Here is a 26,283-nt window from a genome sequence, read left to right as displayed (position 1 = left end):
TTTTTCTTGCTTTCTTATGATAATTATATCAAACCCACATATTCTTTGACCACATTACTTCATACACTGATGTTTTGGAACACATAGAACTCTGTGAATTTATTTGCATTAAGTAATTTTGGATATTAGGCAATCATTGTTGCATTTACATGTAATACTGCAGAGTTGATAAGAATGACAAAATGTCAGAACATCTCCTTCAGAAATACCAGGTGCTTCCTAGCTCATCAAAGTCCTAAGCATACCAGGGCATTACCTGATCTAGCACACACATACATGAACACAACCAGTGAGCCTAAAACACGAGGTCGAAGCCCCTAGCTTTAAATAATCACGCTGATATGCACAGAAGTACCTTCCAGGTACTGGAAACAGTAATAGTGTATTTGTCACTGCAACAAATTCTGCTTCCACCTCCTTTTAACAGGAACTCATGTGAAGTCAGTGTGATGCTAATGGATTTCAGAAGTTTCTTCCTAATAAAAAAAAAAAAAAAATTTCCTGGAAAGGGTGATTGGTCCCTGGCAGAGGCTGCCCAAGGAGGGGGTTGAGTCACCTTCCCTGGAGGGGTTTAAGGCACAGGGGGACGAGGTGCTGAGGGACATGGGTTAGTGATTGATGGGAATGGTTGGACTCGATGATCCCGTGGGTCTCTTCCAACCTGGTGATTCTATGTTCTTTCCTCAGCAAACAGCTCAGCTGCAACACTCCAGTAGGGCGATGAAGAATTTCCAGATCCAGTGTAAGATATAATTCCTACATATTTGTAATTTCCATTTATATTGGAAACATCATTTATGAGACCTTAAAGAATCCTTCATTGTAAACACTGGAAGGTTTACAGCTACTGCTCTTCAGTCAATGTAAGTAAAGTGCATCTATTTCAGCTGTATGAAGATACACGCATATAATCTTTTTTTCACTTCATACACCACTTTATAATTTCCATTATGTTAATTCTGTGCATACTGAAGTGGAAAAGGACCCCTCAAGTTATCTTTCATTAAATCAAGCATTTTCCTTTCATGTTATGTTTTATGTACTCTAAGATTTTCTTCTAATTATCAATACTTTCAACCTGAGCATGGTTTTAAATTATTAGAAGCCATGCTAAAAAATCCAACCAAACAAGATTATTAGAAAGACAGACTGTCACTGCTATGGTTAAGTACCAATATAGTAAAATGACCGCTCCATTTATATTTTGCTACAGTGAGAATTTGATACATACTGACCAACAGATCTGACTTACCTGTCGTATGTCTAGTCAGAATTGTAGAAAATTGTGATTACATGAACTCCTCTTCAGATCTAAAAGCGTGTTGTGAACAATCTGCTGTCACAGACTGGCACAATTAAAATAGCGTGCATTATTAAATAATAGCTTATGTATAATTTTATTTGTTTTCAGAGTTACAATGTTCATAAGATAATCATATAGAACACATTATATATTATCATTAAACACATTTTTGCCACAAAAAGTTGAAAGCATTGGTAGAAAACCCTATATCAATTTATGTGAAAATATTTATCACCTATAACCATAATTTCATAAAACCAATGTACACTCTATGTAATACTATGCCAGCAAGTTCCTTCTTTTTGTGAATATCTTTCACTCTATACTGATGTACCTCTGCAGTTAAGATGTGCATCAAAAATGCTTCTCTGTGTGTGTGTTTACAACAGGCAGAAAAAGGTTTACTCCTATGGTAACTGTAAATTTCAACACCACTGGACCCAACAATGGGATATTACAAGTTCTTAATTTTAGCAAATAATTGCCCTCATGTTTTTCTACCTAATGCTGAACATAATATTAATTGGTATTTACTTCCTAATGTTTATGGAACACACACTGTATATTTCAAAGACATAATCCTTACCAACTATATACGGACTTTTATTTCAATGCCTGTTATATAAATTAGGACTCTGTTGAATTCTTATGCTGAGGAACAAATGATAGTAACTTTCTTTAAATACATGCACAGTACCGTGCACTACAGAATGATGTGGTATTATCTTTTTAATGGATGAATGAATTAATAGAAAAATAGATTTAATAAATCATTAACATTTTGAAGTCTAGATAAAAGTGGGAAATCATGCATTTCAAGCAAAGGTTTTTTCCCTTGTTTGTTTTTTGATGAACTCTCTGAGAACTTAAGACATGCAGAGCGGAGAAGCAGCCTACTCTGAACAAATGTTCAACATTAAGACTGCACAAAAAATTTTGAATGAAATCGTTCACATGCAAGACTGAAAAAAGCTGCCATTCTTGGACTTCCTTTCAACATTAGACAGTGCTGTGCAAACTTCAGACAAATCCCTGTATTATGATTTCTAAGCCGTTAGGAAGTCTCTCAGAGGGCTAAGAAAGTAAAAACCTGAGTAACTGCCTCCCCATATTTTATGACAATAAATGTTTTGATTCCAGACATCAGACTACAAAAGGGGAATAGATAACATTTTATCTTTTCCTTAAGAGATTATTTTAGGGGTCGCTTTTAGTCAGCATTTTAGGGGATAGGTAAATTATGATTAGCATAAATTTATAAATAATAATGACAACAAAATTGTATATAAGCTTAATTTTCCAATATTTAGAGTACACGTCTAGGGCTTGATACTTAGAGTGTGTGTCTCTGTCTATCAATTTATGAAACAAATTAAAAGTGAATATTTACTTGCAATTAATTAAATGCTTTTTCCTACCCCAACATTTGTCTGGACATTGACAACGTAATCAAAAGATCTGTAAATTTTCAGAAGTGAGTCTACTCCAGTGAGCTTGATTAATTATGCATTAACCCATTTCTCTGAAGCATTCTTCACTAGATCTTTGGTGGGAAATGCACTTTATTAGGCATGAGCTTTGGTTATTTGTGTGCATACGCACTATGCTATCGGTCAATATACAGAATGATTTAAAGTTTGCCATGTTACAGAGATGTATGGCTCATTAAAATAATTCTAGTGTTTCAACAAACAACACTGATGGCTACTTTTACAAGTATTATTCTTTTCAATCCTGGCATGATCTCCTTAATCTTATAGTTTTTGCTCAAACTTGCATTTACTTCCAGTCTTACAAAAACTTACACAAGACTAATCATGATCATTTGAATACTACACACAGTTAGATGTTTTCAGCAGGTACAGTTACTCACATACATAGGAGTTATCAGAATAAGTTATAAGATTTTAATGCTAAGCTGAATAAAAATATTCTCAGGGTAGAAAGAAACGATGAATTAAAAATACAGATTGAGACCTGTCATAAACTTTACTCTGAAACAGGTCTAATTGGCTGTTGATGTGAGGATGTTTGATTCAAGAGATACTGTTGAACCTATGGCATATGCAGTAGAAAAAGTTGAAATGGAAAGGAGAGAAAAAACAAATTACTGATGGCATTCTCTTCCCATATTCCATGGCAGAATTAGCCCATATATTAATAAATGGTAACACATGCAACAAAAAATATGCTGTTTCACTTTATGTAAACATCTGCTTTCATCATGCAAAATGCCTACAAAACTGTGACAATATTTTTTTCTAGTAGCATAGTTTTACATTAGCTCAGTTACAGAAACTCTTAAACCAAAATCAATGATTTGGCATGTAGAAGATATTCTAAAATTCTTGAAAGTTTTCCAGCATAAATATTCCAAAGCCCAACAAAGCTAATTAGTTTTCTAAAAACTAAACTACATAGGCTTATTCCTTGCTGTGGTTTCTTGTTCTTTTGATGATAGAAGAGAAAAGACTGGTTTTTGGAGGAGGTCCCATCAACATGGGGGCTTGGTTCTTGTGAGTAATTTTTATCTGGGGGAAGAAAGAAGAAAAAAGGAGTTGAGCTAGTTCAGTTCCCAGTATCTCAGATGCCTGAAACATCTTTATATGTGACTTTCAAACCTTCTTCACTTAATTTAAAATACCTGCATTTTTTATGAATGATGATATTCAGTAAACCAATCCACGTATAATGATTGTTTCCACAAATCTTTAAATTATATATCCAATCATCATTAAAAATCATATGCAATAAAATAAATGCCTATATGGGACCTTATTTGTTGAGCGTGGGATTTATTGCTCCCTGTTGAATATTTTACATATCAACAAGTTGACTAAGAATTTAAAAGTTGGAAAAGACATACATGCTGACCGACCAAGCAGTTGCCTATTATTACGGTATAAGTTATGTCTTTGTATGCTTTATTTATACATCTAATCAAGCTGTACTCCTCTTCAAACACGACAATGCTTAATTTCAAAATACCTATAATTAACAAAAGTCAAAAGTTAATACACAAAAAAGGTCAAAAAAGATGAACTAGCATTCTAGTTTGTTAATTAATTGTTCATAGAATAGACTAAAATATTGAAAAGCCTATTTAAAGCACTTTTATTCTGCTCTAAAGACTGCTCTAAAGCCACCCGTTTTGATTTCTTCGATATAAAACTACGAATCACCTTAAATGAGACAACCTTAAAGTAGATTATGTCTGCAATTTTCTCTAATTCAAGTCTAAATTAGAGAAGACATTTTATGAATGTATGCTATGCTCAAAGCTAATTGAAAGCAATTATCAAAGTGGCATTTTGTCTGTGACTTTAAGATACATTGTAAGATAATAAATGATTCTCATTATGTAATAAAAAGGTCACATCTTGCCTTTGGGCTAGTGACACTAAGAGTTTTTCAAAAGCAATCCGAGACATTTTCTTTAGTGAACTACGACTAATACAAGAACCATCACTTATTAAATATCAGTTGTCACCTGCATAGTACCCACATCAGAGATGGGTATTTCTTTCACAAAGAAACACCACCTCATTAAAAACTGGAAAAATATATCTCTTAAAGTGCATACCTGACATTTTCAACTTAAAATGAATATCCTTCACTTGTCACTCACTAATAATAATGAAACAAAAAAAAATGTACGTCACGTGAAGAGGCTCATTAAAATACAGATCAGGACATTTCTTGGGGTGGAAATTTACTTTACAATATAAGGAGACAGAAACATAAAAATCTCAGCAGAATAACTGGGTTGGTTTCACTCTATTAGAGCTTTTGCTTTGCTGTCCAAATGCTCATTTCCATGCCACCTTAGTTCATTAGTTTCAAATTCCATATGTGGCCACTTTTTGTCAACATTGTTCATTAGTATCAAATTTAGCATATAGGGTTTTTTTTTTTGGTTTTTTTTTTGCAACATAGATTAATTTCACACAGATAATAACTCTAACTGTCAAAACCTGGCAACAATATATTTTTCTCACAAGAAATTCTGCTTCAGGCGCTAGTTTGGAAGCCAAATCTGTTGTTGGGGTAAATTGGTGTTATTCCATTGATGTCACTTTATATCAGCTGATGTTCTAGTCCTGGAAAATTGCCTCAAGGTACTTTGCAACTTTCACATGCTAAGACATATTTTGGTGCTCAGAAACAGTAATGACATCAATCATATCCTGAAGAACAATATATGAAGTATTCTGCAGCCGCCGTGAGTGAATGTTTTGAAAGTCGTAAGGGTTCAGCTTATTGCAAGATTTGGCCATGATTTGGCAGTAGGAACGGCCTCAGAGTCTCTTTTCACAAGTAAATCATAGTAATTCCATCTTAAAGTGAATAAAAGAGCAAAGCTTAAAAAGATGCCTTTAGTATCAAAAGGTGAGGTGATCCTGAGACCCCGTACATATTGCACGTTGGAGAGAGGCTGTTTGGTGCTGCTGAGGATGAATGCAATTACATATTGAAAAAATGTTTCTCATGGCTTGAGCCATCTGTTTCAGGGACCATGACCTCCTCAGTATCTGATATCATATGAGCTGAGATCAGCTAAGATGCCCGAACATGATTAAGCACTGATGTGCATGGGAAGGAGTCCTAAATGCATTTCTCTAAGACATATTTTCAACTGCAATAAATTGGCACAATTCCAGTAGTGTCAAATATATTTTATGTTCTGAAAATAGAAAAATAAAGTGCAAACTTAAAGTAAATTTATTTACTTATACATGGCAGCGTATGTTAACGTCGTATTGGTTAACTGGTAACCATTGATTCCTTATTTTGCTACTGAAAAAAAAAGAAAATTAGAAAATCATATCTTTGGGTGATAAAAAAAGATCAGAATGTTTGTAATGTGCTGGACCTTTGCACTACCTTGCCTGAAATAGGCTAGTTTTGTCTTTCTTAAGCCCTTCAGACAATGCATTTCTGTCCTGGACTCTCAGCTCTGCTTTTTTTTCATACTGGCAGCACTGCTAGAGCTGGTGCTCGGAGTCTGGGTGACAAGGGACAGCACAGACTTTGAGATGGGAAGCAGCACTAAGGGTCTGAAAGTGCTCTAAGGGAGCCAAAAAAAAAGAGAAAAATCTTTACTTACAAGTGACCAAGATTTAGTTTACTTAAAATGAAGAAATCATTACTTATAGCTGTATATAAATTCTACATTCAGTTTCCCTCTTTCATTCAGCAAGCAACCTCATGCCTTTTTCTTTTTAGTAGAAACACAATTACAAAAGCTTTAAATATGATCCTTTTTTGTTTATTTTTAATTTTTCCTAGGTGAATCTGTGATTTTTACACACACATACACAAGAGAAAAAAACTGCTCAGACAAAAATTCCAAAAACTCAAAACTTAACCTAACATATTTTTAGGAACTGATGGTACCCTGACAAACATAACTCATACAAATTACTATGGAATTCTGGAAAATAATTTTTAAGATAATTTACTCGGTTTCATTGAAAATAAATAAATATACTAACTTTTAAAACATAAATTAGGGGAGTGCCCGAAGTGCTGCTGGAGAAAAAATCCCTTCTATTTGGTATATTTATATTTCTTAATTAAAAATAGGCAAAATGAGAAAATTAGGAAACTTCCATTTAGAGGCAAATAAACATGAAATTAGATGATCTTTCAGGTCCCTTCAAACTTAAACCATTCTAATTGCTATTGTGGGTTTTTGTAGTAAGCTCAATATACACCACCACGGGCTAAACTCAAACTGTTGAAGCCAATGGCAAAATTCTCATTCACTAACTGAAGCCAAGGTTTAATCCTATGAGTTCATAATAACAGAAATTTAAAGGACTGGTATATCTAGCAATCAGGTTTAGTAGAAAAATACTGCATTTGCAGTTTCAAAATCACCTTTCCCATACTAGAAAGTGTGTCTGATGATATATTTGTGGGAAGAAACACTAGATCTAATTAAAAAAGAGCATAATTCTTAAAAGAAGAGATAGTAATTGCTCCCTATTTGTCGACAGCAAATTTCCTGATAAAGGAGAAGCCTGAATCTGAGATACTAAAAGAAGACATTTACAAATGCATAAACCAGACAGTTATTTATTTCAGGAGCAGGTCACGGTTTCAGAACATGCCTTGAAGCCAAATTATTACAATGTTTCCTCTAAATGAAATGCAATGAGCATCAGTAATTTTAGTGTTATAACTATATCTTCTAGGTCAATCAGTTTTGCTTTCATATTCCATTTTCCCCAATATGTGCTGGTTACCCACATTCCCAACTTCACAGAATTCCTAAATTTAACACAGAACATGGTGCTACTAATACAGGTACTAACTACAATGCTAAATGACAACAGAAGATGGAAACAGACGATCAGCTCTATTTATAATATTTCAATGTTAAAGACACAAGCCCTCTATTGTAAGGACAGAGGAAAAAAATGACAGAAAAAAACTTATCAGATTGGATTTATAGTTTACAGTCACTTTGTTCCATGCTATCACCAGACTTTGGATGTTGGTATTTTGAAGGTATGAGATTATTCCCACAGTCTAGATGCCCACATGCTGCTCCCTTTACAGGAAATGGAGGGATGCGACATCTCTTATATTGCAGAAGTACCAAATACTTTTATATTCCTGTAGGTGATCAAGAGCTATACTGGGTATCATAATGTGAATAAGATCTATAGAATATAGGCAGTGCTAAACAAAATTAACCTGTGACTTGAATTATGTGGCATTTTGGTCTAAATATCTTCAGATCTAGACCAGTTGTTTTAAACATAGCATTATGCAACGCATGTTTTAAATAGATTTCTTAACAATATTATTGTGCAAAGTGCAATCAAATCTAATCAGTTTGGCATTAATTAAGCACTAATAATATTCTCTAGTCTCTCTCCTAAGTAGTGTGATCCGTTTCCCCTTCACACAGGTAGATTGGAAAACATTATGGTGTCATCATAATTTTTAAACATACTGAGAAAATGACAGAGCTGCAAAATTAAAATAAATGATTAATGGCATTTTTTTTCATGTTTTGTACTAATAGGTATCACTGAGGTTTTAAATTAATAGAGCTGTCAAGCTCAGGGTTGTTACAGATCCAGCACAGAACTAAAATGGAAATCATGTATTCCACAGACACCTAAAGATGACACTTTTGAATATTTTAAATTTTAATTAGTAGGTGCAATTGTTTTCCCCCTCTCCTCCCTAAAACCACTGCAAATTAATTGGCAATTAGTCACAACTAATTCTTTTTTTACCAATCTGAACTGGGAAGAAGGTGCATTACATGTTAGAGTATTTGTCTGGGGTGCAGAAAGCACACATGCAGTAAATTGATTTGTCAATTACAAAAACTACTGTTGTGAAATTAAGAAAATATATGCATAGGTAAACAAAACTAATTAACATGCAGTGTACCTGTGAGCACAAAAAATTGCTTAGCTGCAAAACAAAGTGTCAGAAACTCAAATAACTCTGGCCTTGAAACAGAAGAGTATGTACCTTGTTGCTCAAAAGGACAAAAAATGAAGCATTTTAGAAAAACATCAAAACCTTTTCCTAGCAGTTGACTTCCATTTATGGGTTAACTATAGGATAATTGTCTAATCTTCTACTAAAAACAGCCACCATATTTAGGACTAAGTTCCTCTTTGCTTTACAGAAGTAGACACAAAAGTTTAAATTCTCCCATTATGAACAACTGATAAGAAAATATTACTACATGCAGTGACATGGAAAGTAGATACTTCACAGAGAGTCAAGACTACAGCTGCAGTCTCTTCACGCGAGCTATGGGCTGTTGCAGCCAACAGATCTACATGAAAGCAAATCTGTGGTTCTCCTTTAGTTTTCTCGCCCAGCCCTGGCATATAGTGATTATTAGTATGAGCTTTTTTTTGTTTGTTTGTTTGTTTTGTTTTAGTTCTTGTTTCTCTCTGGATTTAACTAAAAAGGTAGGACTTCACTAGAATCACTGTGCTCAGGCTCATCACATCTCTAGGGACTAAAGGAGGAGGAACCATTAATTCATTCATTTGAAACTTATTTTTAAGGTACATTCAAATAATACCATTTCGAAATATTATTTCTGAGTTTCATTATTAAATGGCTTACTATAAGTATTCCTATCAGTAAATAATTCTAAAAATACTACGTCTTTCAGATGTCTATGAAATTATAGTCCTGGCAGTTCATTAGGTGGGCCCTGACTTTAGAATTTTATTTTGTTCCTTCATTTAGGCAATATTCTTGCATCTTCTATAGACATTTCCATTTTCTAGTTTTAGTCTAACATTGCTAACAGCTTTGGACACTCTTTCAGATAAGATGCCAACCAAGTCAGGAGAGGATGAAAGAACTGAAATTGCAGTTATTTCTAATTAAGATGGAATATCCTTATGGATTTTTTTTCAGAACAATGCTAATAATTTATGTAGCTAAACTGAAAGATTACTTTTCTTAAAAAAAATTGTGATGGCTAAAACTAGGGGTTTATTGAATTAACTTGAGAGTCTTTGAAGTTTCATTACTATTAATGATCTGTTTGGAGATCAGGTGAAACCATAGATATCTTTCATGTTGCTATATTTGTCTGGGAGAGCTCTGATAGAATTTCCTCTTCAGCTAATCAGACAAGATGACTAACATAACATTAAAATTATCATCTTTCCTTCACCCAAAGACTCCTCTATAAAAAACAGTGAAAACAATACAACTTGATGCTCAGATTCTGCATCTTATTATATCAGAGCAGAGTGACTTTGTCAGACACTGCAGGCTGCATGTGTTCAATATACTGAACAATGTTGGATCACAGATCTTTACATCAAGCCACTCACATTTTTAAGTATACACAGAACCTACAGGAATGCATTCCTGCTCTTGTCTAGGGGGGTGTGTGCAACAGAAGGATGGATAACAGTCCTTTTTATTTTAAAAAATAGTTTTCTAGCTGGAATCATAGAATCATAGAATAACCAGGTTGGAAGAGACCCATGGGATCACCGAGTCCAACCATTCCTATCAAAATCAAAGAATCAAAAATCTGAGGCTTAGCTTCTACGTCTAACTGACAAACGTGATCTGTGCACTAGAACAAGGTGCAGGAGTCTCTTTCCTAAAGCTGGCAGGATGGTATGTCTGAGCAGGCCAGTGCTGTGTGGAGACTGCAGTTTCTGTCCTTACAGCCACAGAGCTCGTAAACTAGTAAGAACCTTGCTCAGCAACCTAATGTGAAACCAGAGGCAGTGCAGGAATGTCCCCTCATGCCTCAGCACAGGATGTAGGAGTGCCAGCATCTTCATATATGAGACACAGTTTCTTGTAAGATCTAGGGTGATAAATTTCCTAAAAGGGGAAATAAAAGGAAAACCAAGCGCTCATATTTCCCAAGGAACTAAACTCGTTAATTTCTTTATCAGATATTCACATTATTTTTACATTTAAAGACTTGTCATTAATCAGTTGCTTTCAGGTAATTTCAAGAGAAAACTGCAGTTTTGCCTCCAGGGAAGACAAAACCTCATGATTATTATATTGATCTCATATTTTTTTCTGAAATTTGAGGTCTTGTTGGTTCAAGTAATTGGCTACATAGTTGGCTACACACCAGAAATTTTTTTGATCATATGTTTTTTTTTCAGACTCTAGTTTTGGATACACATCACTGATATATCATCCTGATACTCACAAAGTCAAATACATTCTAGTTTCCAAAGACTCCTCTGAAGCACAACCTTAGAAATTAAATGTAGAATTTTGCCTGAGAGAAAGCCAACATCCTCGTTTACCACTGTCTCAGGAGGAGATCCTAGCTGCACTGCAGAGAACTTCAAGGAAAAAATGTAGTGTAGTTAAAATTAGTGGGAAAGGGAGAGGTTGGATCATACATGCTTTTTCCTTTGTATGATGCAGAAAATAGAGAAGGATAGATGTATAATAATGCAAGGAACAGTTGCAATAAATACCCTAAGCTCCCCAGCAGAGAAAAAATATTTCCTGAAAAATTAATCATATAACATAAAATAATAAAATAAAAATAGATACTTAAATTCATAGAGGTGTAGTAGCCTAGAAAAATAGTTAATGTATTTTCTTTTCAGAGGAAATAAATACATTCAACAGTAAGGTTTTATGTAACATGAAGTCTCTTCTCCTAACAACTCTATAGCAAAAGGACGGGTTCCACAGAAAAGTATATGCCATTTCTACTCCATTTAAAATTGTACATCAACTGGACAGCAGTAATTATTAGTAATAATTTACTGTTTCCTCAAGGCAGTAATTGAAATGTAAGAACTGTCTCCTTTTCCAGGTTTGTCCTCAATTGTGTAGGCAGCTTCTGCTAAGCATTATCAATCAGATAGCAAGGATTTTACACAGAGCAAGCAATCAAGATAAAAAAGAGCACATGTTATTGCCAGCATCCTTCTGCAAGTTCTCTTCTGCAATTTGGCAAATGAAAAATTACACGCCTTTTTCTTGAACGAGTAACTGCTGGGTTCAGTGCTGTTGCTCTGCACTGAGCCATAGCTGTAGAAGAGGTAAAGACAATCATATCGCTTAACTCCAAAATGTTTCCTGGAATAAATCTCATAAAATCCCCACTGTTCTGCCTTCACACAGTGTGTGTTCACATGGTTCTCCTCTCACTGAAGCATCTGAGCACTTACCATAGAGAATCAGAATTCAGACACTCTCCCTGCAGTTCAGCTGTACGCTGTGTTGTATCTGGCAAACACGAATGATGACAACCCTTTTATTTTGTCCTAACTCACACATTATCAGCTGCCACACCTGTTGGCACCTTATTGAAGCTGTTCCCTAATACTTTTTTGTGTAGTTTTTAATTTTATTACAGACATAGAGTTCATGAAAGTGACTTGACCCTGGTTTGGAGAATTACTTCCATCTTCAGTGGGATTTCTTCCTTATCACATTACTGGTTTGTCATATTTACAGTCTGCAAGGCTGAAGCAATTCATCTAATAAAACCCATAGGTCTTCTCTAGAGAAACAAGATTAGTAAAATTGTATATTAAAACATCTTACTAAGCCTATATTTAATAACAAAAAGACTACATTTCTTCAATATCTTCTCCAAATACTTGTTCAGCCTCTATAATTTATTGGAGAGAGATAAAAGTGGAGAGTTCTGAGAACTAGACCTTTCTTGTGTTGCTTGTGAACAGTTACTCAAAGAACCTCCTCTAAGCAAGCTCCTATCCTATCCTATCCTATCCTATCCTATCCTATCCTATCCTATCCTATCCTATCCTATCCTATCCTATCCTATCCTATCCCATCCCATCCCATCCCATCCCATCCCATCCCATCCCCAGCATTCCCAGTATCCTTACCGTGCAAGGGGTTTGCATCCAGGGTTCCCCATCTATCTGCATAGGCAGAGACTTGCTGGTCCTAAAATGATATATTTAATAGTATAAGTAAGTAGACAAAATTGATAAATGTATTTATTAAAGAGATAAATATGTGATATATATATATATATATAAAATCCTGATTTGCCCCTAAACTTCTAGGTAATCTCAGTATGACCCAACACGCTTATAAAAGTAACCTAGACAATTAATAGGGTTAGCCTGATTTTAAACACAGAAAGGAAAAACATTGCAAACATTCACACACCTTGCTAGTAATATGCAACTCTCTCATGGGAGAATAGTCTGCAATTTGTGAAATAAAGAATGATAAATAAATCTTATCAACTGAAAAGACAATAGACACTCTACTGTTTTTTATATTTTAGACTGACTACTGCAAAGGAAATAAAAAAAAATTAGCTCTATCATCACCATTTATTAGAACCAGAAAAGACATATTTATGCCTGTGTCTAAGTTTGGGTTAGACAGAGCACTCACATAACGTAACAGCTGAACTATATTCAGAGGTTTCAACATACCGTAATATAAATTTAATTATTAGTAAAGGGTTAATGATTTTAACAGAAAACTACAGCCAGTGTTCTTTTAGATACCACATGAAGAAAAGTACATACAAATGAGAAAATAATTAAAAAAAGATCATTTTTTTTTTGTCTTTTCCAACTATTTATTTCTGTACGATAGTAGTTTGCACACAAGACTATTTGAAATAACATGGAGTAGATAAGTCTACTAATGGAAAAAATGAGTCAACTGAGCAGTCATGTTAGTCAGTGGAAATCCTGGCTTGGATATTATTTGATAATGACTAAGTCAAGGAAGGGAAGAATGTTCAATGAGCTCTCACTTTATAGGTTTGGAAGGGTTCTGAATCTTTTGCAGCTACGGTCTGGCTGATGTAGGATCATAAAAATTATCTCTTGGTATCCAGAGAAGGTTGGAATGGCTCTGTGATCTTATTTCTTGTCTTCATCCACATGAAAGAATACTTCTGAAGTCACCATCCCCCAGTCCTTGAAGAGAGTCTCAAAAATATGGCAGGTGCTCTGCCAAACTCTACTCATTTTCTTAAAGCTTTTATAGCTGTTCTTCTGTTCCATGCTCATTTTAGGCCCCTGGGGCTTATAATGGTATAGCTTATGATTTTACTAAGGTTTTGGAAAATTGTTGCTGTGAAATTCTTCACTGAGGAAGAGTTGACCTCTCTTTTTTTCAGTCCTTATCTAACCCAAAAGTTAGAGCAATTATTTTCTCCTTAACTCAAAATCCAGATTTCCTCAGCTGTGAATGTTCTGGTCACTTTTAGTACACTAAACAATGAAATGCACCTAAAGCAGAGTGCTCCACCATTAACAGCTTACACATGCCAACTCATCTATTAATAGTAACTTGGTAGCGTTCAGTAAGTAACAAATAAATGAAAACCAGAGCACTTTGACTTCTACAGATCAAAAAAAATGGTTTACAAATATTAATTACATGCTACTACTCATACTCATACTGTGTGGTATGCATTATAAATGGGTTAAAACATGTCAAAGTAATGTTAAACGACTTTTTGCTCAAAACTGCATGGTGTGTATGTCAATAATAAAACCCAAGATGTTCATGCCTTCCTCCTTCTGCTCCAACTGCTTGATAGTATTTCTTCATAGGATGAAATGACAGTTGAATACAACATATGAAGACTGAATGTAAACACCCTTTCCCTGTATTTTTTGACACATTTAAAGAAGGATATATGGGCATAGAATATAGATGCAATTGATACATTCCATATACAAAAATCATATTTTCACAAGAAATAAGTACAGTAATTATGACTATTAAACTACCAAAGAAACTGAACTGATAATATACGTAACTTCAGTGTTCCACTAGAACAGTGCAATTAAGCCGCCAATACCTGATGACAACAGATGAGCACTGGGCAAGCCGTCTTCCAGCACTTTTCAGACCTGTGTATATCTGTCCCATCTCCATAGCTCCTTCCAGACCAACCACTTCCATAAGCTGGTCACTTAGATCTGCAAAAGTTGAAAAAACCCACATTTTATCAAGACAGCCTCAAGCTGTGCCAGAGGAGTTTTAGACTGCATATTAGGAAAGATTTCTCTACTGAAAGAGTGGTAAATCATCGGAGCAGGCTGCCCAGGGAAGTGGTGGAGTCACCATCCCTTGAGTTATTCAAAAGATGTGTAGATGTGGCACTTTGGGACATGGACCTGATGATCTTAGAGGTCTTTTCTGGCCTTAATGATTCTATGAATCTATGATTATGTGATTCTAAATAGGAAAGACTTCTTAATTTAGGTTACCTGACACTCACAGAATAAGACGTTTGCAGTTCAGAAGTTTATGCTGACCACAGTTTCAACAGATATGAAACCATTAAAGGAAAAGTCAGTGCTCCAGACCCTACTGTATTCTCGTCTATACAATTCTTTCCAGATGATGTGTACAACTCTAATTCAGCCTTTGTATGCAAACATTTTTATTTAGTCTTTAATTAATATCACATATTATTTTTCACATTGGATGTTGGTCTCTATTAGTGATCCAATGCAAAATAGATAGGAAGAAACCTTATATCAGGCAACTATTCATTTAGCTTTCCTGAACTTTGTAGTACTTGTTTGCACCCAGTTAGATATTTCTGTTGCACACTGCTTTTTGATTACACAGCATTTTGGCATTAAACTTCAAAATAAAATAAAAAAAAAGGAATAATATCTCTGACAAAATAAATATTAGGTTGCTTGGCTTAAAGGAACAAGGACAATTTCATCTAGAATTTCAAATACAAACAGAGATACAACCAAAAACCTAAATAGCAATATAGCAGTCTGGTTTGAGAAGCAACCAAGCGAAGTAATGAAATATTATCCAGAATCATCTAGAGTGTTACATACAACATGTTTTATATGCTCCTGTTTAAATATACGTTGCCAAGACCAGATGAACAAGAAAAAGAAACATTTCTTTAGCTGTGTATTATGTGTATTTTATAGATTGGTTGTTAATATCCCTGTTTCCAAAAGATACACTATTCAGTGAAGCACAGCAATGGACTAAAATGTTAGTCTATCATCACAGTGAAAAAACAAAGAAAGGACTGCATATTACTCTTTGTATATTTTAAACCCTTCAACCTTTAATGAAGGTAGATTTTCATGCTAATTATCATATCTATGAGACTAGTCAAAGTTTCAAAGGGAGACTTTTCTGTTCAGTTCTTTGGGCTTTGAATGAAGGTAATTAACTGAAAGAAGTACTGTGATGGGGGGGAAGTATTACAAGCAAATAGGATTTGTGGTCTGGATTATTCTGCTTCCAACCAGAAAATCTGGTACTACCCAAAGCCTTAATTTTTGTTCTTATACTTCCTTATGACATTCTTTGCTATTTTCATTTTCTCATCACAGTTGCATATGAAATCAGTTCCATATAATGTCAGTGAAGCAAAAATAAACCCCATTCCTTACTGGTAAAGAAAAACAATAAGATGGACAACAGACTAAAAAAATACAAGATGATTAATTTTAACTACACATTTTTATAGTTTGCAACCCTGTAATACATGTAAACTCAATTTTGTATGTCTGTCCTTCTGATGGATTGTTTTCCTCATAAAATGTTTTAAGTTACTTTTAAGTGTAACTCAGATTTAAACAAATTCTGCTTTTCTTGCTAGCCATAGAGATTTAAATGGGAAAGCCCTAATCATTTGCAAAAGCTATTATATCACACAAGCATACAGAACTTTATAGATGCACTAAATCATTAAAATGTTTCCAACCAAAGAAAACATCAAATTCCTGTTCACTGGGTTATTAGAAAATTATTATTTTTTAAACGAGAGAATAATTAAGAACAGATTTTTATTACTGACAGCTCAGGCAACATATGCAAGATTCAGAATAGTGACATTTGCAGCGATACAAATTTGATGCATCATTTTTCAATAGCTGTGAGATGAGTGCCAGTAACAGCAGGTAACAAAGGGCCAAACCCTACCCTTTGATCTATACCACACATCTCAAAAAAATGTGGTATATTAAACACTGGAAGACAGAACGGAACAATACTATTATCTACCAAAAAAAGTGAATCCTTTTAAAAAACTTCACATTTTTACTGGCACATTCCCAAAGTGGGGTTATTTTAGGCCAAATAGGAATATTTTTAGAATCGAGCTTAAATTAGATATAACCTTCCTTCAGAAGCAGTGTAAACTAAAGCAAATGTAACGGGCAATTATTGACTTAGGGTTATTTCGTGCTCCTGCCCTTGCTAATATATTTGACCTGGTACTTTTGCATAATCACATCAATTTCAACAAATCCTTGAGCTACACTGACTTTGACAAGAACTGAGAGTGAGCAGAAGTAGAAAAGGGAGTGTGTACATTTTAGTCCCATTCTTCAAAGATGTTACATGTGTACAGGAACATTAACTAAATATATAGGTTCAAGGCATCAATGAATGGATTACATTTGTTCTTACAACGTCTTCACCAAAGACTCTGAAAGAGACTAAGCTCTATTAAAAGAGATCCAGTCTTCTATTAAATTAAAAGATATGAAAGGGGAAGTCATTAATTCTGGTGGAAGGTTATCACTGATTTCTCAAAGATCTGTGCTGGTTCCTGTACTGCTCAACATATACCACTAAATAATCTGGAATAGAAGTAAATAGTGAGTTACTAAGGATTCAATGAAGAAAAGACAAAAGCCAATTATAAAAAAAAGTTTAGAAACTTTTACAGTCCTGAGTAACGGGGCTACACAAAAGCAGAAAATTCAATACATGGAACTTAATACCCATGAAGGAAAACAGAGCTAACTACATATAGCAGAGCTAGCTACAGATATGTAGATTGTTATATGTATACATACTTCATCTGAAAATAAATATGGGGCATGTGTGTGCCTGTATATGTCCATACAAACATGCATATTTATTTTGCTGGGCTACAATTAATACGTCATGCAGGAATTAAGATTACAGAGTTACTGGGGCTACTTCCATGAAAATGCCAAATAAATGTTCAGTGGTCAAATACCACCAAATATTATGATTGGTACACCCATACAATATGGAGTTTGCAGTTCCAGTCCACTCAGCAGCAGAGATGAATGGAGGAAAGATGAGAGAATTAAGAGTGTCACGGAAGAGGTTAAGACAGTACTGGAACTAAGTATTTCTCAAAATGCAAGAACTAAGGAAATTCATAGCACTTCTAGAAGAAGCAGGAAATTCTTTTTGCATAATACTTTGCTATACCTCGATGCCATACTCGATTTCAAAATTCTGTAAATCACAAATAAATACACGTTTGGTCAGGTATCTTAACAGAAGAATCAGTGCAAGTTTGCTCTCTTATGCTTTATTTTTAATCATGCAATACAGGTCCGTGTTAGAGGTCAGGTATTAAGCTATATGAACTTGTGGGCTGACCTAGTATAACAGTTTGTGTTATCTTTTTATAAATCTTATAAATCGGAGAACACAATAATGAATGCTGCTGTTCACTAGACATCACTCATCACTAAAACCAGCTTATGACATGGGCCTTCCTATGACACGTATCCCACTGTGTTTGAGACCTAATTCAGAAAGTCACTTCTCAAATTATATTCTAAACTTGCACACTCGTGTGCGCAGCTCTATGCGTCTCTACCAACTACAGAGTGAAAAATGTGTCTCTTTTAGGCATACTGTCTTTCTTCTGTGTTCTACAGAGTTGATTCTAAAGAGAAAATAATCAATTGGTGACCGTACTGATAAGATTCTCCAAAGCATCCTTCACCTATTATAACCAGTTTTAGGAGGTGTAGGAAACTGAAGGTTAGATTTTCAAAAATAACTGAGCAGCTAACAGTGAACAGCAGCAACTATCAGATATTGAGCAGCTTTTCAATCCAGCCAGGTAATTTTGCTGCCTCAACGAGAACTCAGGTCTCACAGGTAAGCTGTCATGGAGAGCATCTTAGAATTAGTGCATTAGGAAAGTGTTTTTTGACTGGTGCCTTAGGGTTCTTGAGTCTGCTTGTTCCACTTTGAGCTCCGTGAAAGAGCTGAAGGCTCTCACTTGTTTTCTATGTGAATGAGCCATCAGAGTGTGTGGGAATGTTTTCATAGCACCATGCCTGTCCTGCCCTCTTCCACAAACCAAAGTACTTCACGTGTCTCCTCACATTAGCCCTGTCAGCAAACAAAGGCAACTCTCCCGGGGGAACAGGAGCGCTGCTGTCAGCAGATGGTGACTGGCATGCAGAGGGGCAGCTGACCCCTTGCACTCATTCCTGATGAGGAGATAAAGTCACTAGGGAGATGACTGCCCATTTCTTCCCATCAGGCAGCAGGAAAAAGAGAATTCCAAACAGAAACTTGCACCAGTGGCAGACAGAACACTGTACGCGAATATAAGCCCTTTATAGCACTTCCCCAGGGCATGAAGAAACACACTTGGCGATTTTAAAGTTTCATAGTGAGGAGTTTACGTTATCCATTAGCTTGGCATTAGCTGAATGCTTCAATATTCAAAGTGAACACACAAGAGAAAAACACATTTGGAATTCATCTATTAAGATAAAGCTAGGAAAGAAAAATGGGGTAGGAGGTGGGAAGAAGCAGGGTGTGATTAGAAATACTGATTTACATAGAGAATTTTCCCTCTGTAATGGAACTGGTTTTGATATCCAATTTATCTTCGCAATATATACATATTGGTGTCCTGGCAAGGGATTGAATGACTCTATTATAATGTGGGGTTACTGCTCTCATTTAGGTACATTTGCACAAAAACACTGTTGGTCAGTGGTAAATCCATCTCTGGCAGCAGTTTGTCTTCAAAGAGAACGGGCTCCGTGGCTACAAGATGTAATCAAACCCTAGTAATTCTCACGCTGGAAACTTTCTGGTTCCAGTGAAAATACTGGATAAGAAATTGAAAACTGGTCTGATGCCAGAGGATTCTTGACAAACTGTTGAGCTCAATGTCTGCACCACATGAATGCTTCAGGATCTTCCTAGAACAAGGCATGTATTACTCCTATGGTTACCTATAAGGCAGGACTGTAGGGGCACTTTCATATGTAGGGATGGGGACTGCTCTTTTATAAAATGCTAAAAATGTGTTTAACGTCACATATTGTCCTGATTTAAGATTACTAGCGTTTTCTAGATTCCTAGTTACAAGAAATCAGTAAATCAAGAGCAATCTGTACATTCTAGTTTTTGTTATGCTTTGCTTTAAAGAAGCTACGTGAAGTAACATATGCCTCAACACTCATAATTGCTTATGTCTGAGTTGTACTTGGAAGTCCAGATGATGTCAAGGCTCTATTTTGTTACTGACTCACAAACATATAACAAAAGACAGCTTTTTTCTTCAAGAATTCACCATATAGACAAGTAAAGCAGATTAAGTATTGGGGAAAAATAAGATTATGATGTTCATTTTACAAAGTGAAAATTGTACACAGACATGTTTAGGTCCTGCAGAAGGTTTGTTCTCAGACTCAGCTGGATATATTGTGTGCAGACCCACAAGAGTTATATTATTATTTCAACCATGTAAAGTTAAGGATATGAGTTTGCAGAACTGAGCTAGCCAAGATCACACACGAAGTTCACAGCATAGATGGGAAATAAATCAACAAATCCTGAATTTAAACCCTCTACTTTTAAAAGTCTATTCTCCCTCTTAATATTGACTTTGAGGATATCTATCAAGTCCCAGACTATAGTATTTGACCTAGTTTTGAGTATTTTGCATTGCTGAGTTTTCTTGTAAACATTAAAAATCTCGGGTGGCTACATACATCTATTTAATCCAGTATCGATACTCAGGTCTTCTAACTCGTGCCTTCATATTTTCTCCCCGTTTTTAAAGGAAAACAAACCAAAACAAGCTAAGCCTGCCTCTCGGTGTGAAAAAGGATGATAAATCACTGCTGTAATTTTCAGTCTGATGAGATACTCAGATATGGCGATAATAAATTAAACAGACATTTTATAAACACACAAAAATGCACACAGATTTTATATCTATGTGGACAAACCCATATGATATATACCCACCCATATTTATGCATACATGACAGTCAGTACATTTTTACTCTACCATCTGAATTGATGATGCACTAAATAGTTTTAATGGGGTAAGAATGCAAGGGTGCTGTCTTGTCTTTACTGACTTCAGTACAGCCCAGATTTCACTCAGTGTCTTGCATCAGTCTAGCACAGGGAGTCTGTCCTCAGATGGAATCATTTAACAGATACAGCTCAGCCTACTACTGTGTAATGGATTTTTTTTGGTGCATATAATCATCTCCTGACTCTCTTAATCGTTGAATGACAAGTTACCCCCAAAAAACATGAGTGCAAACAAGGAAGAACCACTTCCTATAATTAAATATTTCATGAAAACTTTTTCATGTGCACAGAAGGCTTTTGTAAAACTTCTCCTTAAATGAACTTTTCTTTTTCCCCCCTGCTTACCAGGGCAAAGGAGAGAGGAGTTCTTAATAGAAAGTTTGGATTCTTTTTTTTATAACAGTAAAAGAAGAAAAATAATAACACAAAAACAACCCATCCCAGAGCACTCAAATTAAATCACTTCCACACAAAATCTAATCTCAAATACCAATGTTCAGATGTACAACATTTGAAAGAAGAGGTTTCATCTTCCAGTTTGGGAGATCACTATGGATGTCTTTCATGGTAAAACTTGGCAGACAAAATGTATTCTTTTTTTAATAGATTTATTCTTTTAATAGTTTGAGGTACAATTGCATTGAACATGCTGCTGCAACAAAAAGCCCCCTATTATTTTAATCTGTATTCTTTTAAAAGTTATTTGTTCAAAAGGATTTCACTGTGTTACTCTTAAACCTCCTTCATCCAACAGAACAAAAGCTGTTCTATGAAAGGAGTCTAAACTTGGACAAACCATAAAAAAAAAAAAAAGCAAAGTTCCTCTCTGTTTTTATCAAATTTGATTGCTGCAGCTGTTCCCAGTTTCTGTATTTTAAAAATAGCCTTATTCAGTGCCTTGTTGGCTAAAGGCCAGAGTACCATTAGAACATGCTGTACGGAAAACCTCTATTCAGTTACAGATACAGAAATATATTTAAGATCAGTGGGGGTCATCTGCAGCAAACACTTGTATGGGGGAAAATGGAATTTTAATGTGCTTGGACTGCTCACCACTTTTAACAGATATTTAAGAACTTCAAACCGGATATCTTTCTATTTGTATTAGTACTATCATATTACTGAGCATCAGGTACAATACAATATGAGCAAGTCAAGATCATTTCAACTAACAAAAATAGATCTAGTTCTCAAATTACTTCTTAGTCGTTCTGATATTCACTTTAAATGGCTCCTAGTAATATTGGATATTTGATTAGCCTATAAAAGTGCCACAGCCTAGAAAAGAAAAATACAGTAATATTGATGGAAATGTAGATATCTGATCAATGAAAACCTGCTTTGATTTGTACATTTCTAAGAGCTCTAGTACTAACAGGGGATAAACGCTCCCTTTCTGCAGAGCAGCAAACTAATATGGCATTATCCCTATATTTATCTACCAAAGAGTTTTTTAGTTACCTGTCAGAAAGATATCCTCATTTCGTTTGCATGAGTATTAAAACTTCTTTTGATTAAAGTGTTAGCAATTTTGGTCCAGGAGCTCAGGAACTCCCCAAAGATGATCTTCATTCCTCTTTGTCTTCATGAGAACTAATTCCATTTGCTACCTTTACCACCATAGTATTCCATGGTGTTTGGAGATCACACTAAGCAGAATGGGTATCGGTTTGAACAACAGTAATTTTTAGTTAATAATCAAGAGTCTACCCCCGGGAAGGTACTCTGAAAATCACTGAGTTACACCATAGAAAACTTTTAGTCACTTCTGATGGTCTAGAATGACTGCATTGAAGTATTCAAGGTTATACATTTCTGCTGCAGCTGTGGAAGGACTCTTCAGCACAGCAGAGATTTCTAAGGTTGTTATTTGGATAGGTACTAACAGGAAAGAAATCACAGAAGCGATGGCATCAATATAGTCTTTATGAACTTGCTGAGACACAAAGTTCTTAGTGGTTGGTTGGCCTCCTAAGGTTCTATGCCCTCGCCTTCTCAGTACTGGGTTTAATTTAATTAAATAAATCCTACAATCACACTTTGGATTCTAGTCTCAATTACAAAAATTGCCCACACTTTCTTCACTTTCCAGGTTACTTTTAACCAACGGCTACAAGACAAATTTCTAAAGGACCGTAATTTTGATCTCTGCCCAATAAATCAGTTCAGCACACAGTGCTACCAAATGGACTACACGCATGTTTCAAGCATGACTGTTCAGTGCTCTGTTTATTCAGGCCTATCTCTATGGCAACTACTTTATGGTACATTATTTCAGAATACTAATTATAAAGCAATAAAAATAAGGTTGTGTACAACAAACAGGTTTGCATTTACATATTTGAGGCATCTGAAAATTCATCCTTACTTGTACAATATAATGTGTGCGATTGATTTTTAAAAATATTTTTCATCCTTGTAATTCATGCATGGTAATAGTAGCTGAATTTTCTTTTCTACAACACTACTTTGCACTAGGCTCAGCAGCACAAGGGGACTGCAGTATACCAAGGGTATTAAAGAAAATAGAAGATGCAGGTGCACTAATAAATGGGAGGTCTTTGGATTACAGTATTTATGTATGCTATGCCGACCTAAACAGAAACCTAAATGTTACACAGAAGAAGTGGTACAACAAGAACATCTGTGTTGGGGGACTGAACTGGCATAGCTAACACCTCCAGTGCCAGGTGCAAAGGAAATTTCAGTACAGCTTGAGTAATTTTGACTGCTAGCATCTGTACATATCAGATTATCTCTCCTCTTCCCTCCATATTCCACTAGAGAATCTGTATTATACATCTGGCTTTAGATTCTAGCATAGCAAAAGACAGGTTGCAATCTTTCCATCTTGCAATCTCTCCATCTTCACCTTATTTCACTTTTTTCTACTATTTTGGGTCTTTTTTTTTAACAGAATCATAAGGCGAGAGTTATTAGTATTTTCAAAATGCATGCTTAAGGAAAATGAGCATTTTTCCCTGGGAAAGAAAGATTAAAGCAAGAATCGTACCGTTGATCTATTTAAAGCTGATCAAAATGCCTGTAGATAAAGCTTTTCCTTTCCAAGGTAGTAAAGTTGAATTAAAACTTTACATTTGTCAGAGAAATCCTCTCTGCTGAGAAACTGTAAAATTTCAAGTAAAGTCAGTTTTAAAAATCAACCTTTAAAATAAAATGAAACTTTTCATTTCAAGTTCAAGTGACATACCTGACCCATAGAAATATTGATGCTATTTGGTAAAAGACTTAAAATACTTGTAAGAACAAGACAGGTGGCTGAAATGATTGCTAAGAGATGCAAAACCAGTCAGTTATGATATACTCATTGAACTCCAATCCTAACACTGAAATTCATGAAATCCCTACAGAGTCCATAAAGATCATGAGCTACTTCTGTATTAAGTGGCTCAGGCACACTCTTTAATTTCTTAATTAGGTAAAGATTTCAGAAATCAAAAGCTACCAGTAAACATGTTAGTTTTGCTGGCAGTCCCTCACCTGATCACTATTACCATGACATCAACGAAAGCCCGAACCGTTCCCAAGGAAGGTTTGGGAAGAGAAGGTAAAACAAGAAATAAGAAATATGGGAATATAAAAACAGTGCTTGTATTCTAGAATGAATAGATTTGTTGGTGCACTGTTAATGTATCTGAACCACAGCTCTCTGTGTCTTATTTGTTAATTTCTTTTAATAAGACCTACATTTCTATTCAAGACAGGAACAAAATGTTTTAATAGCACAACTGGACATATTGAGCTTTCAAGGAATTTCTTCAGAAATGTTTGTGGAAAATTTTTCTTTCCCTTGGCAACACCAAATCACCTCCTTTCATTCCCAACCACTGATTAAATCTCTTGAATATGTCTAATAAACAATCTAAAAAAGGAAATGACAAATTATTTTAAGTCTACACTTCTCTGGGAATTGGGAACTTTTTTCCCCACATTGTAAATTATTTTTGCTAACTTCTAACAAGGTGTGACAAAAACGCAATAAAGACAAATAAATCCGCAGGGAAGAGACTGAAAAAGCATTACAAAAGCTTCATTTTAGAAAAAAAAGAAGCTGTAACAAATTTGCAATCCCTAGTTACTCATCTTTTCTTGTTACTTCAGTTCTAATGCCAAATTCCTTCATTATTTTTTGACCTGATATGAAACACCATCTGGCAAAAGCATGCTGGAATTCTGCATAAATGAAATAATTGGATGGTTGCTTTAAAAATATATTTCATAAATAAGTATTATTATACATTAGCAAAATTTGCTTCATTCCATTTCTGACCTCTGTTGCTGAGCTATGACATTTTGTGTGCCAAAGGGACCTCTGATTCCCAGACTGTCTTGCATCTACTAGGCAGTCTGAGGCACTTCCACAGACACACAGTATCAGATGCACACGTCCATATGTTTCATTTGTATTTATTGTATGCATTATTATTATTACTGCTACTACTGTTGTACAAGGGTAGCACCACAGATGACACAAACGCTGTCCTGTAGGAAGGGATCACAGCTTAAGGGTCCCGATGGATCTGAGGCAACAGATTACAAACCATATGGCTTACGTGGTTATTTTATAATAGGCCAAATGGCTGCGCTTATTCAGGAGTCGTTCCTAAAGTGGATCAGGTGTCCCTGTCATGAGATATCTCAATCACGCTTCAAAACATCTTTAGAATAATTTTGGCCAGTCAATTACTTTCATTCTACTACCACAAAGCTGTTAAGGCCTGAAGATATCATCCTATTGCTGCAGTCCTACAGCTGGAATCTTGCATCCACAGAGTCTCGTTTTGTCTCCTGGGGGACACTGTGTGGTCTGCACACTCCGTAGGCAAACATCACGGGAGGGATCAGGCCAGAAGAGAAAAAGAAGTCATTGATTAATTGGATACACGTTACAACGTTTTGCCTCGACCAGCTTTGACAAGCATGGAGTAACAGTGAAAACCAAAATATTTGCTAGTGATGAAAAGTGGTATACAAAACAGCAGTTGGTCATGAGCAAACATTTTGCAGCTATAAAGACCCAGCTGCTTTGGCTGACTGAAATGAAAAGGAACAATGCTTTAGGGGTTGTGAAAGAAGATCTTACAACTGATGGATTATATGGAAAAAAAGACTTCCGTATAAAGCATGAATACTCATAGTCCCCTCTTCATTCATTTATTACATATCTAATTTCTTTGAGTTGAGAGTCCTAGGTAAATATGCCGTGCATAAACGAAAACTGGTTCACAGCTGTTGAACCAGTTTGTTCTGTGTGCCTGTTTTTGTCTGTTATTAAATATTCATTCATTGATATTACTCATAAAAAATTCAGCATAATTTTAATCCTACCCTCCTATGAGAAGGAGAAATTAAAGGAAAAGGGAGTTCATCCAGGTTTATAGGTATGTGTCATA

The 26,283-nt window shown here is 35.3% G+C and overlaps 1 protein-coding gene across 8 annotated transcripts in view; it reads right to left on the bottom strand.

Annotated features, from left to right (window-relative positions):
- Positions 1-2,967: 2,967 nt before the first annotated feature.
- DGKB (diacylglycerol kinase beta) overlaps positions 2,968-26,283 on the bottom strand; it is a 408,380-nt gene continuing 385,064 nt past the window's right edge. For all 8 annotated transcript variants that reach the window (XM_069860357.1, XM_069860356.1, XM_069860359.1 and 5 more), the window contains 3 exons: positions 14,613-14,733; positions 12,661-12,721; positions 2,968-3,834 (listed from right to left, as the gene is read on the bottom strand). In XM_069860357.1, coding sequence (XP_069716458.1) covers positions 3,727-3,834; positions 12,661-12,721; positions 14,613-14,733 — 290 coding nt within the window. In that variant the 3' untranslated portion in view covers positions 2,968-3,726. The remainder of the gene's footprint in view (positions 3,835-12,660; positions 12,722-14,612; positions 14,734-26,283) is intronic.

Source organism: Phaenicophaeus curvirostris, chromosome 6 (assembly GCF_032191515.1).
Source record: "Phaenicophaeus curvirostris isolate KB17595 chromosome 6, BPBGC_Pcur_1.0, whole genome shotgun sequence".
In the NCBI taxonomy this organism is placed as follows: domain Eukaryota; kingdom Metazoa; phylum Chordata; class Aves; order Cuculiformes; family Cuculidae; genus Phaenicophaeus; species Phaenicophaeus curvirostris.
Note: the sequence above shows the minus strand (reverse complement) of the source record. Positions and strands in the feature narration are given on the sequence as shown.